Source organism: Tachyglossus aculeatus, chromosome 11, assembly GCF_015852505.1.
Source record: "Tachyglossus aculeatus isolate mTacAcu1 chromosome 11, mTacAcu1.pri, whole genome shotgun sequence".
NCBI lineage: Eukaryota > Metazoa > Chordata > Mammalia > Monotremata > Tachyglossidae > Tachyglossus > Tachyglossus aculeatus.
Genome location: NC_052076.1, coordinates 48,821,747 through 48,843,995, shown reverse-complemented (window position 1 = coordinate 48,843,995; position 22,249 = coordinate 48,821,747). Strand labels below are relative to the sequence as shown.

Below are 22,249 nucleotides of genomic sequence, written 5' to 3'. Positions count from 1 at the left end.
ATCTGGAGAATGGGCATTAAGACTGTGAGCCCCATGTGGGACAGGGACTGCGTCCAACCCAATTTGCTTGTATCAATCAATCAATCAATCGTATTTATTGAGCGCTTACTGTGTGCAGAGCACTGGACTAAGCGCTTGGGAAGTACAAGTTGGCAACATATAGAGACAGTCCCTACCCAACAGTGGGCTCACAGTCTAAAAGGGGGAGACAGAGAACAAAACCAAACATACTAACAAAATAAAATAGAATAGATATGTACAAGTAAAATAAATAGAGTAATAAATATGTACAAACATATATACAGGTGCTGTGGGGAAGGGAAGGAGGTAAGATGGGGGGATGGAGAGGGGGATGTAGCCATTCCAGCACTTTACAGTGCCTGGCACATAGTAAGCGCTTAACAAATGCCACAGTTATTATTATTATTATTTTCCGTTAAAGAGGGAGAAGACAGCATCGGGGGCCCTCACTCCTGCCATGTGTGGGGGTCAGGGGCTGAGTCCAATCTCATAACCTTGTATCTGCCTACCCCAGCCTTTACCACACAGTATAAGTACTTAATAAACGCCACTGTTGTTATTCTTAGAAAGAGGTGCCTAAGGATGTTGGGGGTGCGGAACAAAGCAGGTGAATCAGCCACCTACTAGGGGACTCATAGTCTCCTTGGACAGACTATGACCACCCAGGGCGAGTTTTGTTGATTGATTCCAGTCCCATTTTCGTTAGGAAAATCTTAGCAAGAGCCTCTCCACATGCCAGTCAGCTCCCGGGGGGCAGGGATAATGTCTACCAACTGTATAGTCCTTTCCCAAATACTTAGCACAATGCTCTGCCCACATTGAGTGCTCAATAAATAGCCCTGGTGGGTTGACTTTAGTGTTTGAAGGAGGGAGAGGAAAGTGATCCCGCAATCCAGTGGAAGGAGGGGAGACTGTGTCACTGGAACAGGCCAACGTCAGGGCACTGGTAGAGTGTTGTGTGGATGCGTTCTTAGAAATAAGGCTGTGGGCTGGCCAGAGCCATGATTAAGACACTTGTGACATCGCTGGCAAGCCCAACACGCGCCCACAGAAAAGCAATTCATTCCTTCAATCGTATTTATTCATTCATTCATTCATTCATTCGTATTTATTGAGCGCTTACTGTGTGCAGAGCACTGTACTAAGCGCTTGGGAAGTACAATTTGGCAACATCTAGAGACGGTCCCTACCCAACAGCGGGCTCACAGTCTAGAAGGGGGAGACAGACAACAAAACAAAACATATTAACAAAATAAAATAAATAGAATAAATATGTACAAATAAATAGAGTAATAAATCTGTACAAACATATATACAGGTGCTGTGGGGAGGGGAAGGAGGTAAGGCGGGGAGGATGGGGCTCAGTTTGGGAAGGCCTCCTGGAGGAGGTGAGCTCTCAGTAGGGCTTTGAAGGGAATAATAAATGCCATTATTATTGTGTCGTCTGGGTGACCCGGTCGTCTGAACCCGTCGGTCCGTTCCCCGTTGAGCGCTTACTGTGTGCAGAGCACTGTATTTAAGTGCTTGGGAAGTCCAAGTCGGCAACATCTAGAGACGGTCCCTACCCAACAGCGGGCTCACAGTCTAGAAGGGGGAGACAGACCACAAAAAAAAATATGTAGACAGGATGTATGGAGACCTCAGGCGCCAACTGAATTATTATAGTACTTGTTATGGAATGAATACGGGGGTTGAAAAGTCTTCAATTGAGATCAATTGAGTAACTGAAACTTCCAGAGCAGTGGTTGAGATCATCATCATCATCAATCGTATTTATTGAGCTCTTACTGTGTGCAGAGCACTGTACTAAGCGCTAGGGAATGCTCACTATGTGCCAACCACTGTTCAATCAATCGTATTTATTGAGCGCTTACTGTGTGCAGAGCACTGGACTAAGCGCTTGGGAAGTCCAAGTTGGCAACATATAGAGACAGTCCCTACCCAACAGTGGGCTCACAGTCTAGAAGGGGGAGACAGAGAACAAAACCAAACATACTAACAAAATAAAATAAATAGAATAGATATGTACAAGTAAAATAAATAGAGTAATAAATATGTACAAACATATATATATACACACACATATATATACACTGTTCTAAGTGCTGGGGCAGATACAAGCTAATCTACAGGCTAATCAGGTTGGACACAGTCCCTGTCCCATGTGGGACTCACACTCTTAATCCCCATTTTAGAAATGCGGTAACTGAGGCCCAGAGAAGTTAAGTGCCTTGCCCAAGGTCACACAGCAGCTCTATGGCAGAGCTGGGATGAGAACTCAGGCCCTTCTGACGCCCAGGCCCCCGTGCTCTGTCATCTGCTACACCACGCTTGTGAACATCTCAACCGCTGCTCTAAAATTTCAATTACTCAATTGATCTCAGTTGAAGACTTTTCAACCCCCGTACTCAGTTTGTCAATAAATCCCGTTGGTTTCTCCTCACCGTTTCCCGAATGTGCCCCTTCCTCTCCATCCTCTAGACTGTAAACTTGTTATTGGCAGGGATTGTGCCGGCTAATTCTGTTGTATTGTGCTCTCCCAAATGCTTAGTACAGTGCTCTGTAAAATAGATGTTGTTATTTGTACGTATTTATTACTCTATTTATTTTATTTATTTATTTTACTTGTATATATCTATTCTATTTATTTTATTTTGTTAATATGTTTTGTTTTGTTCTCTGTCTCCCCCTCCTAGACTGTGAGCCCACTGTTGGGTAGAGACCGTCTCTATATGTTGCCAACTTGTACTTCCCAAGCTCTTAGAACAGTGCTCTGCACACAGTAAGTGCTCAATAAATACGATTGATTGATTTGTTAAGCGCTTACTATGTGCCAAGCACTGTTCTCAGCGCTGGGGTAAATACAAGGTAATCAGGTTGTCCCATGTGGGGCTCACAGTTTTAATCCCCATTTTCCAGATGAGGGAACTGGGGCCCAGAGAAGCTAAGTGGCTTGCCCGAAGTCACCCAGCTGACAAGTGGCGGAGCCGGGATTTGAACCCACGACCTCTGACTCCAAAGCCCGGGCTCTTTCCACTGAGCCGTGCTGTACACAGTAAGCACTCAATACCACCGGCCGGGCCAAACTGAGTCGATCCTGGCCCGGCTCAGACGGGCAAGCCGAGCGGAGCCAGGCTCTGTGGAGAGGGGGAAGACGGGAGGGAAGGGGATTCGGGCCTACCCGCCGCGCTTCTATCCGCAGCTCATGGGCACCAAGTGTGCCCACTGGGTTAATAATAATCCTTTTGGTATTTAAGCGCTTACTATGTGCAAAGCACTGTTCTAAGCGCTGGAGAGGATACAAGGTAATCGGGTTGTCCCACGTGAGGCTCACAATCTTAATCCCCATTTTCCAGATGAGGTCACTGAGGCCCAGGGAAGTGAAGTCCCATGTGGGGCTCACAATCTGAATCCCCATTTTCCAGATGAGGTCACTGAGGCCCAGAGAAGTGAAGTGACTTGCCCAAAGTCACACAGTTGACAAGCGGGGGAGCCGGGATTTGAACCCATGACCTCTGACTCCCAAGCCCGGGCTCTTTCCACCGAGCCACGCTGGGGTTCTTGGAGTACTCCCCCACAACGTTCAGCACAGGGCCCTGCACACACCCAGCGCTCAATAAAGCCCATTGAGTGATCGATCCCAAGAGGGCCCAACGGTATCTCCTAACCGGGCTAACCATCTTTGGTCTCCATCACTAGTCTTCCTTGCCTAGCCTTCCCTCTGGGGCCTATATTTTTCCCCGAACACCGTTCCACACGCATTTAGGGGCTCTTGAACAACCTGAAGTGGTTACCCATTCCTCTGCATCAAGCCGGAATTCCAGAGGAATCATCATCAATCGTATTTATTGAACGCTTACTGTGTGCAGAGCACTGTACTAAGCGCTTGGGAAGTACAAGTTGGCAACATAGGAATGACGTGACGTTTCTCATCTTCCACGCCTCACTGTTTATGCACTAACTCCTGGACACATCCCCTTCTTCTTCCCTCCTATTGCTACATCATAAGCTCTCCAAAAGCCGGGATCCTGTCTTCAAACCCTACCGTACTCTCCCGAGCGGTATAATTCGTTCATTCAATCGTATTTATTGAGTGCTTACTGTGTGCCAAGCACTGTACTAAGCGCTTGGGAAGTTCATTTCAGCAAAGGATACAGACAATCCCCACTGACAACAGGCTCAGTCTAGAAGACGGGCTCACATCTCCTAAGCAGTTCACCATTCAATAAATACTACTGACCGATTATTTTGGTGTCGGTTTCCCCCGTTACAATGAAGGTGGGGATCACGTCTACTGATTCTAAAGGACCCTCCCATGTGCTTGGAACATTCATTCGTTCATTCAATTCAATCGTATTTATTGAGCGCTTACTGTGTGCAGAGCACTGTACTAAGCGCTTGGGAAGTACAAGTTGGAAACACATAGAGATCACTGGTAACACTCCATTTCCTAGGCTCCACTTGGGGATTTTGAAGAATCTGCTCACCGAGATATTCACTCAATTGTATTTATTGAGCGCTTACTGTGTGCAGAGCACTATAATAATAATAATAATGGTATTTGTTAAGCGCTTACTATGTGCAAAGCACCATTCCAAGCACTGGGGAGGTCACAAGGTGATCAGGTTGTTCCACGGGGGGCTCAGTCTTCAGCCCCATTTTCCAGATGAGGGAACTGAGGCCCAGAGAAGTGAAGTGACTTGCCCAAAGTCACCCAGCTGACAATTGGTGGAGCCGGAACTTGAACCCATGACCTCTGACTCCAAAGCCCGGGCTCTTTCCACTGAGCCAGCGCTCTATGCACAGTAAGGAGGTCCAACTGCCCCTGGTTTGCCCACGGGTTGCAAACCCCTAAATCTTTCCCACGCCCAGATTTCACACCCGCTTCCATCTACCCTCCATTACCTCATCTGTAAAATGGGGATGAAGACTGTGAACCCCACATGGGACAGCCTGATCACTTTGTATCCCCCCCCCCCCCAGCACTTAGAACAGTGCTTTGCACATAGTAAGCGCTTAACAAATGCCAACATTATTATTATTACCCTAAAACGATTTGATAATAAATAATAATAATAATAATAATAATAGCACATCGTTGGGTAATCATTTGAACTGCTGAATCTCAAGTCCACAAGTACTGCCTCAGGCCTATACTTAAGTCGTAGGTCGATTCAGCCCCGAGACCCACGTTAAACTCAGCTTGTTTCTTGTTTCCTCTCTCCTGGGGATGCAGGGCCTGAGTTCATTCAATCTCCATCACCCGCACAAACTGATCCTCCTGCCCCCGGACACCCTCAGCCGTAAACCTTGAAGGTAGATTCAGTTTGGGGGATCACAGACCTTAGTTTCTGCCTGCAGAGGAAGTAGGAGAGGGTGGACAAAGGTCTGGGAGAAAAGGGGACACTCCTACCCCAAACACATGATGACATTTTCAACAGTAGATGAGATCGCAGCACGGTTCCCGTGGTTGGCGTACTTTTATATTTCTTACAGCGCAGTAAATCCCAATAACATACGACGGTCCACCGGGTAGTGGCAATCCGAAACGCGACGCAAGGGCAGGGACTTGGGAGGCTGTTAAAGCAGTCGGCTGATCCCCTCACCGTCTTCTATAAGGGGGAGTGGGGCAGCGTTGAGGTATTTAATAACACTTAGCACTTTTATTGCACACTTTGTTTTCAAAGTACTTTCCCGGCGCTAGTCTTCTCCCAATCCCACCGTGAGGTAGGTGAGCAGTGGTATCCCCCCACTGAGCAGATGGGAAAAGTGGAAGCAGAGGGGTAAAGTCACGCGTCCGAAGCCTAGCAGGGCAGAGTTGAACTCGACACTGCGGTCTTGCCTTCTAGTACCTCTCGCTTCGACGGTGGGGGAAATGCGGGCCGTTTAGAGATTAATAGAGTCTCAGGGGGTGATGCTATTAGGACCACCACCTAAATCGGGATAACGGCCCTCTCTGCCTTGTACCTGGAGCCGTGCGCCTAAGACAGGGCTTCTCCCCCGGCCTCCTCCGACTGCTTCACAGTTCTGTTTCCATTCCCCGCGACCCAAACGCCACACAAGAGGACCCGGCCTACGCAATGACAAAGGCAGAAGGAGGACAAAGGCGGAAGGAGGCGCCTGGAAATGGATGACAGCCCTGGGAGTGGATGAGCCCCACGCGCTCCCCATTCCTCTTTAGAGAGCCCCAGCACCCCACCTGCTCCCCACAACGAAGGGAACACGAGGCAGCTCCAGCCCCGCTTCTCGGACCCACGCGGTTTATTTGTAAAGTGCTAAGTATTACTAAGTCGGTGGGGCAGAAAGCTTCTTTCGCAAGGGGACTGGCCCCGCGGCACCCAGCCAGGCGGCGAGGAAGGGCCTGGCGTAGGCCGTGGCCCCCAGCTCCCGACGCCAAGAAGCTGGGTCCTCTTTCTTCCCGCTCTAGCGTTCTGGGCCCGTTCCCGAAGGAAGCGGCTTCCTATCTCTCTTTGACCTCCCGCACCAGGGGGTGACTGATTTTGCGTTCGGCTTTTCACTCGTAGCCAAAGACCAGGGTCCGGAGGATGAGGAAGCTCGGAGAAGAGGAGGTGGGGCAGCCACACGGGGGGCAGTGCAAGAGCCCCAGGAAGCCACAGACCCGGCCCAAAGGCTGGCAGCCTGTTGCAAGCACTACCTGCTACTAAGACCGGCAGGGTTTCGCCCCTTCCCCCCGTGCCTCCTCTTTCTAAGGGCGGCGTAAGACGGACTGCTCCCCGGGCTCGGCCTCTGTGGGAGCGGCAGAGCGGGCACCGTGGTCCAGCTGCCCGTGTAAACAAAAACCCCTACGCGAGACTGCCTTCTGAGCCTGACAACAGTCTCTCTGGACCTGGCCTGACGCTCTTATTCGGTAACGCTCGGGGTAGCTGCTCGCCCGAGGGCCAGAGGGGCCCCGCTCCCCTCACCCAGCCTGATGGTGCCAGGAAGGTTGGGTTCCGTGGGCGGCCGAGATCAGGGAAACGTGCTCGACGGCGGCGGAGATGAGAAGTCGCCCCGCCAAGCCACAGAGGGCCTTTGTTAGGCCGCTGGTCCACACTGAGCCTAAGTTTATCGGAGACAAGAACCAAGTGGCGGACGGGGAACTGGAATTCCCTCAGCCATGCCCCTCTTGCACAGAAACCCGGTCCCAAAGGATCACGGTGCAGAGAACTTCTGAGCCAGGCTCACCGAGCTAGCTGTGGGTGGGTGGGAGGATCAGGGCAGAACTGATCAGCCGGCCAACTAGCAGCCTCATGAGGGAGGAGTGGTGACATGCGGTAAAAACCCGCTCTCCTCTGCAGGGAACCTCGGATGGTTTCATAAGAAACTCCATGTGCGGATACTTCCCCGTGGCCTTGGGCAGAGCCGGCGGTCAACGAAGCCTCTGGGCTTGGACAACTCCCCGTGTCTCATCGATTCCACCCTTCCCGCCCCACCGGAATCCCTTCGCCGCGGATGGTTCTTGGCCATTCCGGGCTACAGCGGGCAGGGCCGAGGGGTGGGGGAAACAAAAAAATCACCGTATCCTTGGTTACAAAGTGAGAGCAGGGGCAAGGGCAGTTCTGCTTGGTTTGGAGGGAGAGGTCCTTTCAGCACTGTCTTTGGCTGGTCTCTCCCCACTCCCATCCCCACAGAGAATGGGGCCGGATGGGGGAGAATGGGGCTCGTCCCCACCGGAGTCCCTTCGCCGGGGACGGTTCTCGGCCATTCCGGGCTACGGCGGGAAGGGCCGAGGGGTGGGGGAAACGAAAAAAGTCACCGTATCCTCGGTTCCAAAGTGAGAGCGGGGTCAAGGGCAGTTCTGCTTGGTTTGGAGGGACTGTCTTTGGCTGGTCTCCCCCCACTCCCATCCCCACAGAGAACGGGGCCGGGGTGCCGGCTCTGATCCCCTCTCCCACGGCCAAAGCCCACGTCCTTCTGTGGCCTCCGTCCAGCTGGTCGAGGTGGGGTGGATTCCTCACTGGACTTCCCCCGCCAAACCTCCAAGCCCTGGCAGTCCTATCCCCGGGTCCCGGGGTGACCACCCCTCACCCACACCTCTTCCCCGATCTCCCTCCCAGGAGGACGGAAGGGGAGAGCGGGCAGCTTCTCCCTGACCGACCCCCAGGCCTCCGGCACACGGCGTCGCTTGGTCCTCGGTGCCGGGCGGAGGCGCGACCGACGGGCCGGCAGGAAGGGCGTCCGGGCGGCGGAGCCCACGTCTTAGGCCTCGGCCTCCGTACTGGGAGCCCGGAAGAGCGACTGCTTCCTCAGGTTCAGTCGGGCGCACTTGGGGCAGGTGGTGGAGTTGTCATAGTAGCAATCCCTGAGTACGGAAAAGGAGAGGGAGGCGGGAGGGAGAAGGCGAGAGAAGGTGGGAGGGGGTGGTTAGCTACGGCTCGTCGGACCGACGGCCACACTGGGCTCCGGCATCGACCGACCACGATCCTGCCCCGTCAAGTTCCGAGCCCAAAATCAATCAATCCGTCAATCAATCGTATTTATTGAGCGCTTACTGCGTAAAGAGCACTGTACTAAGCGCTTGGGAAGTACAAGTTGGCAACATAGTTGGCAAAATCCAGACTGAAGGACCCCAAAACCGCAATAAAGTCTTATTAGAGAAGCAGCGTGGCTCAGTGGAAAACAGCACGGGCTTTGGGGTCAGAGGTCAGGGGTTCAAATCCCGGCTCCACCAATTATTAGCTGTGTGACTTTGGTCACTTCACTTCTCTGGGCCTCAGTTCCCTCATCTGGAAAATAGGGAAGCAGCGTGGCTCAGTGGAAAAGAGCACGGGCTTTGGGGTCAGAGGTCATGGGTTCAAGTCCTGGCTCCGCCAATTATCAGCTGTGGGACTTTGGTCAAGTCATTTCACTTCTCTGGGCCTCAGTTCCCTCATCTGTAGAATAGGGAAGCAGCGTGGCTCAGTGGAAAGAGCCTGGGCTTAGGAGTCAGGGGTCATGGGTTCGAATCCCGGCTCTGCCACTTATCAGCTGTGCGACTTTGGTCAAGTCACTTAACTTCTCTGGGCCTCAGTTACCTCATCTGTAAAATGGGGATTGAGATTGTGAGCCCCACATGGGACAACCTGATTATCTTGTATCCCCTCAGCGCTTAGAACAGTGCTTTGCACATAGTAAGCGCTTAACAAATACCATTGCTATTATTATTAGGGATGAAGACTGTGAGCCCCCCCGCGGGACAACCTGATCACCTTGTACCCTCCCCAGTGCTTAGAACAGTGCTTTGCACATAGTAAGAACTTAATAAATGCCATCATCATTATTATTATTAATATTATTAAAAGCACTCCAAACGATCTTCCCCCAATGCCTTCGGTGTCACCCTTGCATTTGGATTTGCTACCCCCTTTATTCACCTCTTCCTCACTCCCCCTGAGCTCCTATACATATCATCATCATCATCATCATCAATCGTATTTATTGAGCGCTTAGCTTACTATGTGCAGAGCACTGTACTAAGCGCTTGGGAAGTACAAATTGGCAACATATAGAGACAGTCCCTACCCAACAGTGGGCTCACAGTCTAAAAGCGGGGGGGGTTTAATATTAACATCTGTCTTCCTCTCTAGACTGTAAGCTGTGGGCAGGGAGCACTTCTACTGACTGTTCCCAGCACTTAGTACAGTGCTCTGCACACAGTAAGCGCTCAATATGACTGACTGAATGATCATGGTGAGAATCAACACAGAAACTGCCAGATGTTGGGCGAGGAAAGGAAATAAGGCTCGACCTCTGAGTGTAACCTTGTGTTTTTCAGGGCCCCCGTCCCTCCGCTCAAACCTCCCCTCACTCTCAGCACGGGCAGGCAGGGCTCAGTCGCTGAATCTAGTTCAGAAAAAGCAGCTGATTTGGTTTGGGGGCTGGGGTTCTATCACTCATCCAGCTTCCTCTAGGCTGGAGACTCCTCTGCATTTGGCCATGATGGAATTCTGGGCATTAGAATTTATTATTAATAATAAATAAAAATAATGGCATTTATTAAGCGCTTACTATCTGCAAAGCACTGTTCTAAGCGCTGGGGAGGTTACAAGGTGATCAGGTTGGCCCGGGACTCTTTCCCTGGCCCGAGGTGGCCTGCCACCACCACGGTTGTCTGTGCTTCTTTAGTCAGTTCTGAAATCAAACTTATCCAGAGGTACTATGCTGAAAGAACATAACTCATTCAATCAATCAATCCATGGTATGTATGTACAGTGCTCTGCACACAGTAAACGCTCAATAAATACGGTTGATTGATTGATTGATTTATTGAGTGCTTGCTGTGTGCAGAGCACTGTATTAACAGCTTGAGAGAGTGCAGTGCCTTCCCAGACTGAGCCCCCTCCTTCCTCTCCCCCTCCCGCCTTACCTCCTTTCCCTCCCCACAGCACCTGTATATATGTGTATGTTTGTATGAATTTATTACTCTATTTTATTTGTGCATATTTATTCTATTTATTTTATTTTGTTAATATGTTTTGTGTAGTTGTCTATCTCCCCCTTCTAGACTGTGAGCCCACTGCTGGGAAGGGACCGTCTCTATATGTTGCCAACTTGTACTTCCCAAGTGCTTAGTCCAGTGCTCTGCACACAGTAAGCGCTCAATAAATACAACTGAATAAATGATCCTTGTCCACATAATAATATAATAATAATAATGATGGCATTTATTAAGCGCTTATTATGCGCAAAGCACTGTTCTAAGTGCTGGGGAGGTTACGAGGAGATCAGATTGTTCCACGGGGGGGCTCACAGTCTTAATCCCCATTTTCCAGATGAGGTAACTGAGGCCCAGAGAAGCGAAGTGACTTGCCCAAAGTCCCACAGCTGACAACCGGCAGAGCTGGGATTTGAACCCCTGACCTCTGACTCCAAAGCCCGGGCTCCTTCCAGTGAGCCATGATCTCGGGGCTTCAACCTTCAGGTTCATGATGAGGGAGGGGAGACAGATGGCAGGGAGGAGGAGTGAACCGACTCCCGGATGATGTTTGGCCATGCGGCATCCCAGGCTAATGTATCCTGGGGAGGCTGCAAACGCAAAGGGCCGCGCTGGAGGAGATCCACGAAGCAGGAGCTCTCTTCCTCCCTTCAAAGCCCTACTGAGAGCTCACCTCCTCCAGGAGGCCTTCCCACACTCAGCCCCTTCCTTCCTCTCCCCCTCGTCCCCCTCTCCATCCCCCCATCTTACCTCCTTCCCTTCCCCACAGCACCTGTTTATATGTATATATGTTTGTACGTATTTGTTACTCTATTTATTTTACTTGTACATATCTATTCTATTTATTTTATTTTGTTAGTATGTTTGGTTTTGTTCTCTGTCTCCCCCTTTTAGACTGTGAGCCCACTGTTGGGTAGGGACTGTCTCTAGATGTTGCCAATTTGTCCTTCCCAAGCGCTTAGTACAGTGCTCTGCACGCAGTAAGCGCTCAATAAATACGATTGATGATGATGATGATGTTCAAGGCCAGACCCAAGGGAGGCAGGACTAGGGGCCCAGAGCAAGGGGCGAGTCTGGGTCCTTCTCCGCCTTTCCCTTGCCGAGCCCCTCACCGACCCCAGTCTGACCGCGATGTGGGGAGGGAGGTTTGGGGGCTGAATATTACTCTATTTATCTATTACTCTATTTATCTATTACTCTATTTATTTATTACTCTTTATTTATTTTACTTGTACATATCTATTCTATTTATTTTATTTTGTTAGTATGTTTGGTTTTGTTCTCTGTCTCCCCCTTTTAGACTGTGAGCCCACTGTTGGGTAGGGACTGTCTCTAGATGTTGCCAATTTGTCCTTCCCAAGCGCTTAGTACAGTGCTCTGCACGCAGTAAGCGCTCAATAAATACGATTGATGATGATGATGATGTTCAAGGCCAGACCCAAGGGAGGGAGGACTGGGGCCCAGAGCAAGGGGCGAGTCTGGGTCCTTCTCTGCCTTTCCCTTGCCGAGCCCCTCACCGCCCCCAGTCTGACCGCGATGTGGGGAGGGAGGTTTGGGGCTGAATATTACTCTATTTATCTATTACTCTATTTATCTATTACTCTATTTATCTATTACTCTAATTATTTATTACTCTTTATTTATTTTACTTGTACATATCTATTCTATTTATTTTATTTTGTTAGTATGTTTGGTTTTGTTCTCTGTCTCCCCCTTTTAGACTGTGAGCCCACTGTTGGGTAGGGACTGTCTCTAGATGTTGCCAATTTGTCCTTCCCAAGCGCTTAGTACAGTGCTCTGCACGCAGTAAGCGCTCAATAAATACGATTGATGATGATGATGATGTTCAAGGCCAGACCCAAGGGAGGGAGGACTGGGGCCCAGAGCAAGGGGCAAGTCTGGGTCCTTCTCTGTCTTTCCCTTGCCGAGCCCCTCACCGACTCCGGTCTGACCGCGATGCGGGGAGGGAGGTTCGGGGGCTCAATATTACTCTATTTATCTATTAATCTATTTATTTATTACTCAATTTATTTATTTATTACTCTATTTATTTATTTATTTTACTTGTACATATCTATTTATTTTGTTTTGATAGTATGTTTGGTTTTGTTCTCTTTCTCCCCCTTTTGGACTGTGAGCCCACTGTTGGGTAGGGACCGTCTCTAGATGTTGCCGACTTGGACTTCCCAAGCGCTTAGTCCAGTGCTCCGCACACAGTAAGCGCTCAATAAATACGATTGATGATGATGATGAAGCTCAACACCCACCTGTGGAAGACAGCAGAACAGTCCGTGCACACTGACGTGTGGCTGTCGAAGGGGAACAACACGTCCCCCTCTTTGCAGAGCTCACACACGAAGCCCTTGGCCTGGCATCTCTGTGGAGCGAAGAAGACGACAGCTGAGAGGAGCGTGGCGGCGGGAGGAGAAGGAGGAGGAGGAGGAGGAGGAGGAGGAGGAGGAGGAGAGAAAGGACAGAAGGAGTGGGGCAGCTCATCTGCACCCCATTCCCATTTGGCAGGAGATGGGATCATTCCCAGAGCCGGAGAGGGCTCGCTCTGGCTAGACCACCACCTTTTCAACACCCCCTGCTACCGAGACCACCCTTGGAGTTCACGTCTCCACGGAGATTCCCCAACCAACCAATCAATCAATCAATCATATTTATTGAGCGCTTACTGTGTGCAGAGCACTGGACTAAGCGCTTGGGAAGTACAAGTCGGCAACACATAGAGACAGTCCCTACCCAACAGTGGGCTCACAGTCTAGAAGGGGGAGACAGAGAACAAAACCAAACACACTAACAAAATAAAATAAATAGAATAGATATGTACAAGTAAAATAAATCAATAGAGTAATAAATATGTACAAACATATATACATATATACAGGGCTGTAAGCGCTCAATAAATACGACTGAATGACGGAATAAATAGGGACCGTCTCTCTATGTTGCCGACTTGTACTTCCCAAGCGCTTAGTCCAGTGCTCTGCACACAGTGAGCACTCAATAAATACGATTGAATGAATGAATGAATATCCCCATATCCCCATGTATAAACATATATACATATATACAGGGCTGTAAGCGCTCAATAAATATGATTGAATGAAGGAATAAATAGGGACCATCTCTCTATGTTGCCGACTTGTATTTCCCAAGCGCTTAGTCCAGTGCTCTGTACACAGTAAGCGCTCAATAAATACGATTGAACGAATGAATGAATATCCCCATATATAAACATATATACATATATACAGGGCTGTAAGCGCTCAATAAATACGATTGAATGAAGGAATAAATAGGGACCGTCTCTCTATGTTGCCGACTTGTACTTCCCAAGCGCTTAGTCCAGTGCTCTGCACACAGTCAATGCTCAATAAATACGATTGAACGAATGAATGAATATCCCCATATCCCCCTTGGGGCTCACGGAAAGTAATCCCCATTTTCCAGTTGTGGTAACTGAGGCACAGAGAAGCTAAGTGACTTGCCCAAGGTCACACAGCGGACAAGAGGGGATGGTGGGATTAGGACTCAGGTCCTTCTGACTCTCGGGCCCGCGCGCTATCCACTAGGCTACCCTGCTTCTCACGGCTCTCCCAGCTGCCTCTCCTCCTGCTTAGGAGGTCAGTGCCTCATCCCGGAGAAGCTGGAAGCAAACGGCTTGTTGTTAGGGAAGCAGCGTGGCTCAGCGGAAAGAGCACGGGCTTTGGAGTCTACTGAGGCCCTGCTGAGAGCTCACCTCCTCCAGGAGGCCTTCCCACACTGAGCCCCTTCCTTCCTCTCCCCCTCGTCCCCCTCTCCATCCCCCTCATCTTACCTCCTTCCCTTCCCCACAGCACCTGTATATATGTTTGTACATATTTATTACTCTATTTATCTTACTTGTACATATCTATTCGATTTATTTTATTTTGTTAGTATAGTTTTGTTCTCTGTCTCCCCCTTTTAGACTGTGAGCCCACTGTTGGGTAGGGACCGTCTCTAGATGCTGGCAACTTGGACTTCCCAAGCGCTTAGTCCAGTGCTCTGCACACAGTAAGTGCTCAATAAATACGATTGAATGAATGAATGAACGCTGGGGTGGCTCCCAAGGAGATCGGGTTGGACGCAGGCCTTGTTTTGCAGCAGGCTCTTACCATGTGTATTACTCTATTTATTTACCTTATATTACTCTTTATTTACTTATTTTATTTGTACATGCTTATTCTATTTATTTTATTTTGTTAATATGTTTTGTTTCGTTGTCTGTCTCCCCCTTCTAGACTGTGAGCCCGCTGTTGGGGAGGGACCGTCTCTAGATGTTGCCGATTTGTACTTCCCAAGCGCTTAGTCCAGTGCTCTGCACACAGTAAGCGCTCAATAAATACGACTGAATGGAGTCAGAGGTCATGAGTTCGAATCCCGGCGCCACCACATGTCTGCCGTGTGACCTTGGGCAAGTCGCTTGACTTCTCGGAGCCTCGGTTCCCTCATCTGGAAAATGGGGATGAAGACTGTGAGCCCCACGTGGGGCAACCTGATCACCTTGTATTCCCTCCCAGCGTTTAGAACAGTGCTTTGCACATAGTAAGTGCTTAACAAATGCCATTATTATTATTATTATTATTTCTATTATTACTACTGCAGGGGGTGTTTAGCATCTGAACTCCAGGCCCTAGGCAAGCACGGCAGCAGCTAGAGCTCGGCCGCTTGTCAGCTCTGTGACCGCGGGCAAGACGGGACCGTTGGGAGAAGCTGCGTGGCTCAGTGGGAAGAGCCCGGGCTTGGGAGTCGGAGGTCGTGAGTTCTAATCCTGGCTCTGCCACTTGTCAGCTGGGTGACTCTGGGCAAGTCACATCACTTCTCGGTGCCTCAGTTACCTCACCTGTAAAATGGGGATCAAGACTGTGAGCCCCAAGTGGGGCAACCTAATAACCTTGTATCTATCCCAGTGCTTAGAACGGTGCTTGGCACATAGTAAGCGCTTAACAAATACCAAAATTATTATTATACAGAGAAGCAGCGTGGCTCAGTGGAAAGAGCCCGGGCTTGGGAGTCAGAGGTCCTGGGTTCAAGTCCCAGCTTCAGCTGTGTGACTTTGGGCAAGTCACTTCACTTCTCTGCGCCTCAGTTCCCTCATCTGTAAAATGGGGATGAAGACTGTGAGCCCCCCGAAGGACAACCTGATCACCTTGGATCCTCCCCAGCGCTTAGAACAGTGCTTTGCACATGGCAAGCGCTTAAAAAAATGCCATTATTATTATTATTACTTAACTTCTCAGTGCCTCAGTTACCTCACCTGTAAAATGGGGATGAAGACTGTGAGCCCCAGGTGGGACAACCCAATAACCTTGTATCTACCCCAGCGCTTAGAACAGTGCTTGATACATAGTAAGCGCTTAACAAATATCAACACTATTATTATACTTTTTTTTTTAATGGTATTTGTTAAGCGTTTACTACATGCAAAGCACTGTTCTAATCAATCAATCGTATTTATTGAGCGCTTACTGTGTGCACAGCACTGTACTAAGCACTTGGGAAGTACAAGTTGGCAACATATAGAGACGGTCCCTACCCACCAGTGGGCTCACAGTCTAAAAGGGGGAGACAGAGAACAAAACCAAACATACTAACAAAATAAAATAAATAGAATAGATATGTACAAGTAAAATAGAGTAATAAATATGTACAGACATATATACATATATACAGGTGCTGTGGGGAAGGGAAGGAGGTAAGATGGGGGGGACGGAGAGGGGGACGAGGGAGAGAGTGCTGGGAGGGGATACAAGGTGATGAGGTTGTCCCATGTCGGGCTCACAGTCTTAATCCCCATTTTCCAGATGAGGTAACTGAGGCTCAGAGAAGTGAAGTGACTTGCCCAAGGTCACACAGCGGACACGTGGCAGAGGCGGGATTCGAACCCATGACCTCTGACTCCAAAGCCCGGGCTCTTTCCACTGAGCCACGCTGCTTCTGTACGTTACTTCACTTCTCTGGGCCTCAGTTACCTCACTGTTGGGTAGGGACTGTCTCTATATGTTGCCAATTTGTACTTCCCAAGTGCTTAGTACAGTGCTCCGCACACAGTAAGTGCTCAATAAATACGATTGATGATGATGATGAAAATGGGGATCGAGACTGTGAGTCCCACGTGGGACCGGGACCGCGGCCGATCCAATCTGCCTGTACCCACCCCGGTGCTCAGTACAGTTCCTGGCACACAGAAAGTGCTTGACAAATACCACATTTATTATTACGAGAAGCAGCGTGGCTCAGTGGGAACAGCCCCGGCTTTGGAGTCCGAGGTCATGGGTCCGAATCCCTACTCCGCCACATCATCCTCAACCGCATTTACTGAGCGCTTACTGTGTGCAGAAAGCGCTTGGGAAGTACAGATTGTACGAAAGCACACACCACGTGTCTGCTGTGTGACCTTGGGCAAGTCACTTGACGTCTCTGAGCCTCAGTGACCTCATCTGTAAAACGGGGATGGAGACTGCGAGCCCCACGGGGGACAACTTGATCACCTTGTATCCCCCCCAGCGCTATGAACAGTGCTCTGCACATAGTAAGCGCTTAACAAATGCCAACATTATTATTATTATAATAAATGCCATCATTATTATTATTAGTAATAATACTAATATTATTCTCTCCATCCCCCCATCTTACCTCCTTCCCTTCCCCATAGCACCTGTATATATGTATATATGGTTGTACATATTTATTACTCTATTTATTTATTTATATATTTTACTTGTACATTTCTATCCTATTTTATTTTGTTGGTATGTTTGGTTCTGTTCTCTGTCTCCCCCTTTTAGACTGGGAGCCCACTGTTGGGTAGGGACTGTCTCTATGTGTTGCCAATTTGTACTTTCCAACAACGGGACTGTCTCTATGTGTTGCCAATTTGTACTTTCCAAGCGCTTAGTCCAGTGCTCTGCACATAGTAAGCGCTCAATAAATACGATTGATTGATTGATTGATTGATTCTAATATTCTAATATTCTCCCCCTTTTAGACTGTGAGCCCACTGTTGGGTAGGGACTGTCTCTATATGTTGCCAATTTGTACTTCCCAAGCGCTCAGTACGGTGCTCTGCACGTGGTAAGCGCTCAATAAATACGATTGTTGATGATGATGATGATGATGATAATAATAATAACAATAAAAAACTCCGCAGCCGAGCCCCGCCTCCCGTCCCCACCGCTCTGGAGCCGGGGCCGCCTCACCTCACAGTCCAGCTTGATGTGCTTGGCAAAGAGGGTGTGGATCTCGGTGAGGGAGCAGCTGAGCCGCCCGATGTTGACGTCCACCAGGTCCTGCAGGGAGTACATCTCGTCGTTCTCCACGAAGTGCTGCCGATCCTGGAGCTGCGAGGCCAAACCGGTCTATTACATCACCCTCAATCGTATTTATTGAGCGCTTACTGCGTGCAGAGCACTGGACTAAGCGTTTGGGAAGGACAAGTTGGCAACATCTAGAGACGGTCCCTACCCAACGGTGGGCTCGCGGTCTAAAAGGGGGAGACGGAGAACAAAACCAGCGCTTACTACATGCAGAGCACTGTACTAAGCGCTTGGGAAGTGCAAATTGGCAACATCTAGAGACGGTCCCTACCCAACGGTGGGCTCGCGGTCTAAAAAGGGGAGACGGAGAACGAAACCAAACGTACTAACGGGAGCAACCTCTCCCAGCCTAGAGGGGCTCCGTCTAACGCCAAACCCCTTGCGGCCAGGCTGACTGGACGGGGGGAGGGAGCATTTAGTAATAATAATAATAATAATGGCGTTTATTAAGCGCTTACTACGTGCAAAGCGCTGCTCTAAGCGCTGGGGAGGTTCCAAGGTGACCAGCTTGCCCCACGTGCTTCTCTGAGCCTCAGTTCCCTCATCTGTAAAATGGGGATTAAGACTGTGAGCCCCACGTGGGGCAACCTGATCACTCTGTATCCCCCCAAGCGCTTAGAACAGTGCTCTGCACATAGTAAGCGCTTAACAAATGCCAACATTATTATTATTATTGTTATTATTCACCCCCGTTTTCCAGATGAGGTCACTGGGGCACAGAGAAGCGAAGTGACTTGCCCACAGTCACACAGCTGACAATCGCTGTTTTTTGTTATAGAAGCAGTGTGGCTCAGTGGAAAAAGGCCAGAGGCCATGGGTTCGAATCCCGGCTCTGCCACATGCCTGCTGTGTGACCTTGGGCAAGTCACTTAACTCCTCTGAGCCTCAGTTCCCTCATCCGTAAAATGGGGATGAAGACTGTGAGCCCCCCGTGGGACAGCTTGATCACCTTGTATCCCCCCCAGCGCTTAGAACGGTGCTTCGCGCATAGTAAGCGCTTAACAAATGCCACAAAAAAAATTGGCAGAGCTGGGATTTGAACCCATGACCCCTGACTCCAAAGCCGGGGTTCTTTCCGCTGAGCCCCGTAACCGCCAGTCTGGAGCTCGGTTTTCCTCTAGAAACAATGGAGGCTTTAGAGAGCGGGAGCCGGGGAAATTAGAGGCGCTTACTATGTGCAAAGCGCTGTTCTAAGCGCTGGGGAGGTTCCAAGGTGACCAGCTTGTCCCACGTGGGGCTCACAGTCTTCATCCCCATTTTCCAGATGAGGTCACAGAGGCACAGAGAAGCGAAGTGACTTGCCCACAGTCACACAGCTGACAATCGCTGTTTTTCGTTATAGAAGCAGCGTGGCTCAGTGGAAAAAGGCCAGAGGCCATGGGTTCGAATCCCAGCTCTGCCACATACCTGCTGTGTGACCTTGGGCAAGTCACTTAACTCCTCTGAGCCTCATCCGTAAAATGGGGATGAAGACTGTGAGCCCCCCGTGGGACAACTCGATCACCTTGTATCCCCCCAGCGCTTAGAACTGCACATAGTAAGCGCTTAACAAATGCCATAAAAAAAAAAATGGGCAGAGCTGGGATTTGAATCCATGACCGCTGACTCCAAAGCCGGGGTTCTTTCCGCTGAGCCCCGGAACCGCCAGTTTGGAGCTCGGTTTTCCTCTAGAAACAACGGAGGCTTTAGAGAGCGGGAGTCGGGGAAATTAGAGGCGCCTCCAAGATCAACGGGGTACGAAACAGTGTGAGCAAGAAGACGCAGGCAGGCTGCATCCCTCCCCGTGCCCCGTTTTTGAGGTGACCTTGGGTCTCTTTCCTTCTGTCCCTCACCCTCTGGCCACTCCTCCCCGCTGCCCGTTGGCCCTCCGGGGCCGAGGTCCCCCCTCAGCTCCCCACCGGCCGGCCCCCCGAGAGCAAGCCCGACCTGCAGCAGCAGACGAGCTTCCATGGCCTCTTTGCAAGTGATGAAATATGGCTTCATGAGCAGAATATCCTGCCGCAGTTTCTGCAACAAAGGCAGTTATCAGCCCGGCCCACGGCAACCGAAGATGGGGGGCAAAGAGGACGGTGGCGGGGCGGGGTTGGGGGGGTTCCCTGTGCCTGGCCCAGAAATTGGCAGTAAACACACTGTGGAGAGAGCAGCAGAAGAGACTGTGCACACTATCCTAAGCGCTTGTGAAAGTACAACACAGCGATAAACAGTGACATTCCCTACCCACAACGAGATCACAGTCTGGGGGCCGGGGGGACGGGGTGAGACGGACATCAATACAAATACATAAACCTGCAGACACATACCTAAGTGTGTGTGGGGATGGGAGCACTACCCTAAGCGCTTGGGAAAGTACAATACGGCGATGAACAGTGATATTCCCTGCCCACAACGAGCTCACAGTCTGGGGGCTGGGGGCACGGGGTGAGACGAACATCAATACGAATAAATAAAACTGCAGACACATACCTAAGTGTGTGGGGGGGTGGGAGCACTATCCTAAGCACTTGGGAAAGTATAATACAGCAATAAACAGTGATATTCCCCGCCCACAACTAGTTCACAGTCTGGGGGCTGGGGGGACGGGGGGAGACGGACATCAATACGAATAAATAAAATTGCAGACACATACCTAAGTGTGTGTGGGGGTGGGAGCGCTATCCTAAGCGCTTGGGAAAGTACAATACAGCAATAAACAGTGATATTCCCTGCCCACAACGAGCTCACAGTCTGGGGGCTGGGGGGACGGGGGGAGATGGACATCAGTACAAATAAATAAAATTGCAGACACATACCTAAGTGTGTGTGGGGGTGGGAGCACTATCCTAAGCGCTTGGGAAAGTACAATACAGCAATATAAGAGATATTCCCCGCCCACAACGAGGTCACAGTCTGGGGGCTGGGGAGACGGGGGGAGACGGACATCAGTACAAATAAATAAAATTGCAGACACATACCTAAGTGTGTGTGGGTTTGGGAGCACTATCCTAAGCACTTGGGAAAGTATAATACAGCAATAAACAGTGATATTCCCCACCTACAACGAGTTCACAGTCTGGGGGCTGGGGGGACGGGGGGAGACGGACATCAGTACAAATAAATAAAATTGCAGACACATACCTCAGTGTGTTTGGGGGTGGGAGCACTATCCTAAGCGCTTGGGAAAGTACAACACAGTGATAAACAGTGATATTCCCCGCCCGCAACAAGCTCACAGTCTGGGGGCTGGGGGGACGGGGTGAGACGAACATCAATACAAATAAATAAAATTGCAGACACATACCTCAGTGTGTGTGGGGGTGGGAGCACTATCCTAAGCGCTTGGGAAAGTACAACACAGCGATAAACAGTGACATTCCCGGCCCACAACGAGCTCACATTCTGGGGGCTGGGGGGACGGGGGGAGACGAACATCAATACAAATAAATAAAACTGCAGACACATACCTAAGTGTGTGGGTGGGTGGGAGCACTATCCTAAGCGCTTGGGAAAGTACAACACAGCAATAAACAGTGATATTCCCTGCCCACAATGAGCTCACAGTCTGGGGGCTGGGGGGATGGGGTGAGACGGACATCAGTACAAATAAATAAAATTGCAGACACATACCTCAGTGTGTGTGTGGGGGTGGAAGCACTATCCTAAGCGCTTGGGAAAGTATAATACAGCAATAAACAGTGATATTCCCCGCCCACAACGAGCTCACAATCTGGGGGCTGGGGGGACGGGGGGAGATGAACATCAATACGAATAAATACAATTGCAGAAACATACCTAAGTGTGTGTGGGGGTGGGAGCACTACCCTAAGTGCTTGGGAAAGTACAATACAGCAATAAACAGTGATATTCCCTGCCCACAACGAGCTCACAGTCTGGGGGCTGGAGGGACGGGGGGAGATGAACATCAATACAAATAAATAAAACTGCAGACACATACCTCAGTGTGTGTGGGGGTGGGAGCACTATCCTAAGCGCTTGGGAAAGTATAATACAGCAATAAACAGTGATATTCCCTGCCCACAACGAGCTCACAGTCTGGGGGCTGGGGGGACGGGGGGAGACGGACATCAATACAAATAAATAAAACTGCAGACACATACCTAAGTGTGTGTGGGGGTGGGAGCACTATCCTAAGCGCTTGGGAAAGTACAATACAGCAATATAAGTGATATTCCCTGCCCACAACAAGGTCACAGTCTGGGGGCTGGGGGGACGGGGGTGAGACGGACATCAATACGAATAAATAAAATTGCAGACACATACCTAAGTGTGTGTGGGGGTGGGAGCACTATCCTAAGCACTTGGGAAAGTATAATACAGCAATAAACAGTGATATTCCCCACCTACAACGAGTTCACAGTCTGGGGGCTGGGGGGACGGGGGGAGACGGACATCAGTACAAATAAATAAAATTGCAGACACATACCTCAGTGTGTGTGGGGGGGTGGGAGCACTATCCTAAGCACTTGGGAAAGCA

At 49.9% G+C, this 22,249-nt stretch overlaps 1 protein-coding gene across 2 annotated transcripts in view; it reads right to left on the bottom strand.

Moving 5' to 3' along the window:
* Nucleotides 1-5,116: 5,116 nt before the first annotated feature.
* Nucleotides 5,117-22,249, bottom strand: part of DEF8 (differentially expressed in FDCP 8 homolog) — a 51,313-nt gene continuing 34,180 nt past the window's right edge. For both annotated transcript variants that reach the window (XM_038754364.1, XM_038754363.1), the window contains exons 9-12: nucleotides 19,705-19,785; nucleotides 17,662-17,802; nucleotides 12,703-12,812; nucleotides 5,117-8,323 (exon numbers count right to left, since the gene is read on the bottom strand). In XM_038754364.1, the coding sequence (XP_038610292.1) occupies nucleotides 8,221-8,323; nucleotides 12,703-12,812; nucleotides 17,662-17,802; nucleotides 19,705-19,785 (435 nt within the window). In that variant the 3' untranslated portion in view covers nucleotides 5,117-8,220. The remainder of the gene's footprint in view (nucleotides 8,324-12,702; nucleotides 12,813-17,661; nucleotides 17,803-19,704; nucleotides 19,786-22,249) is intronic.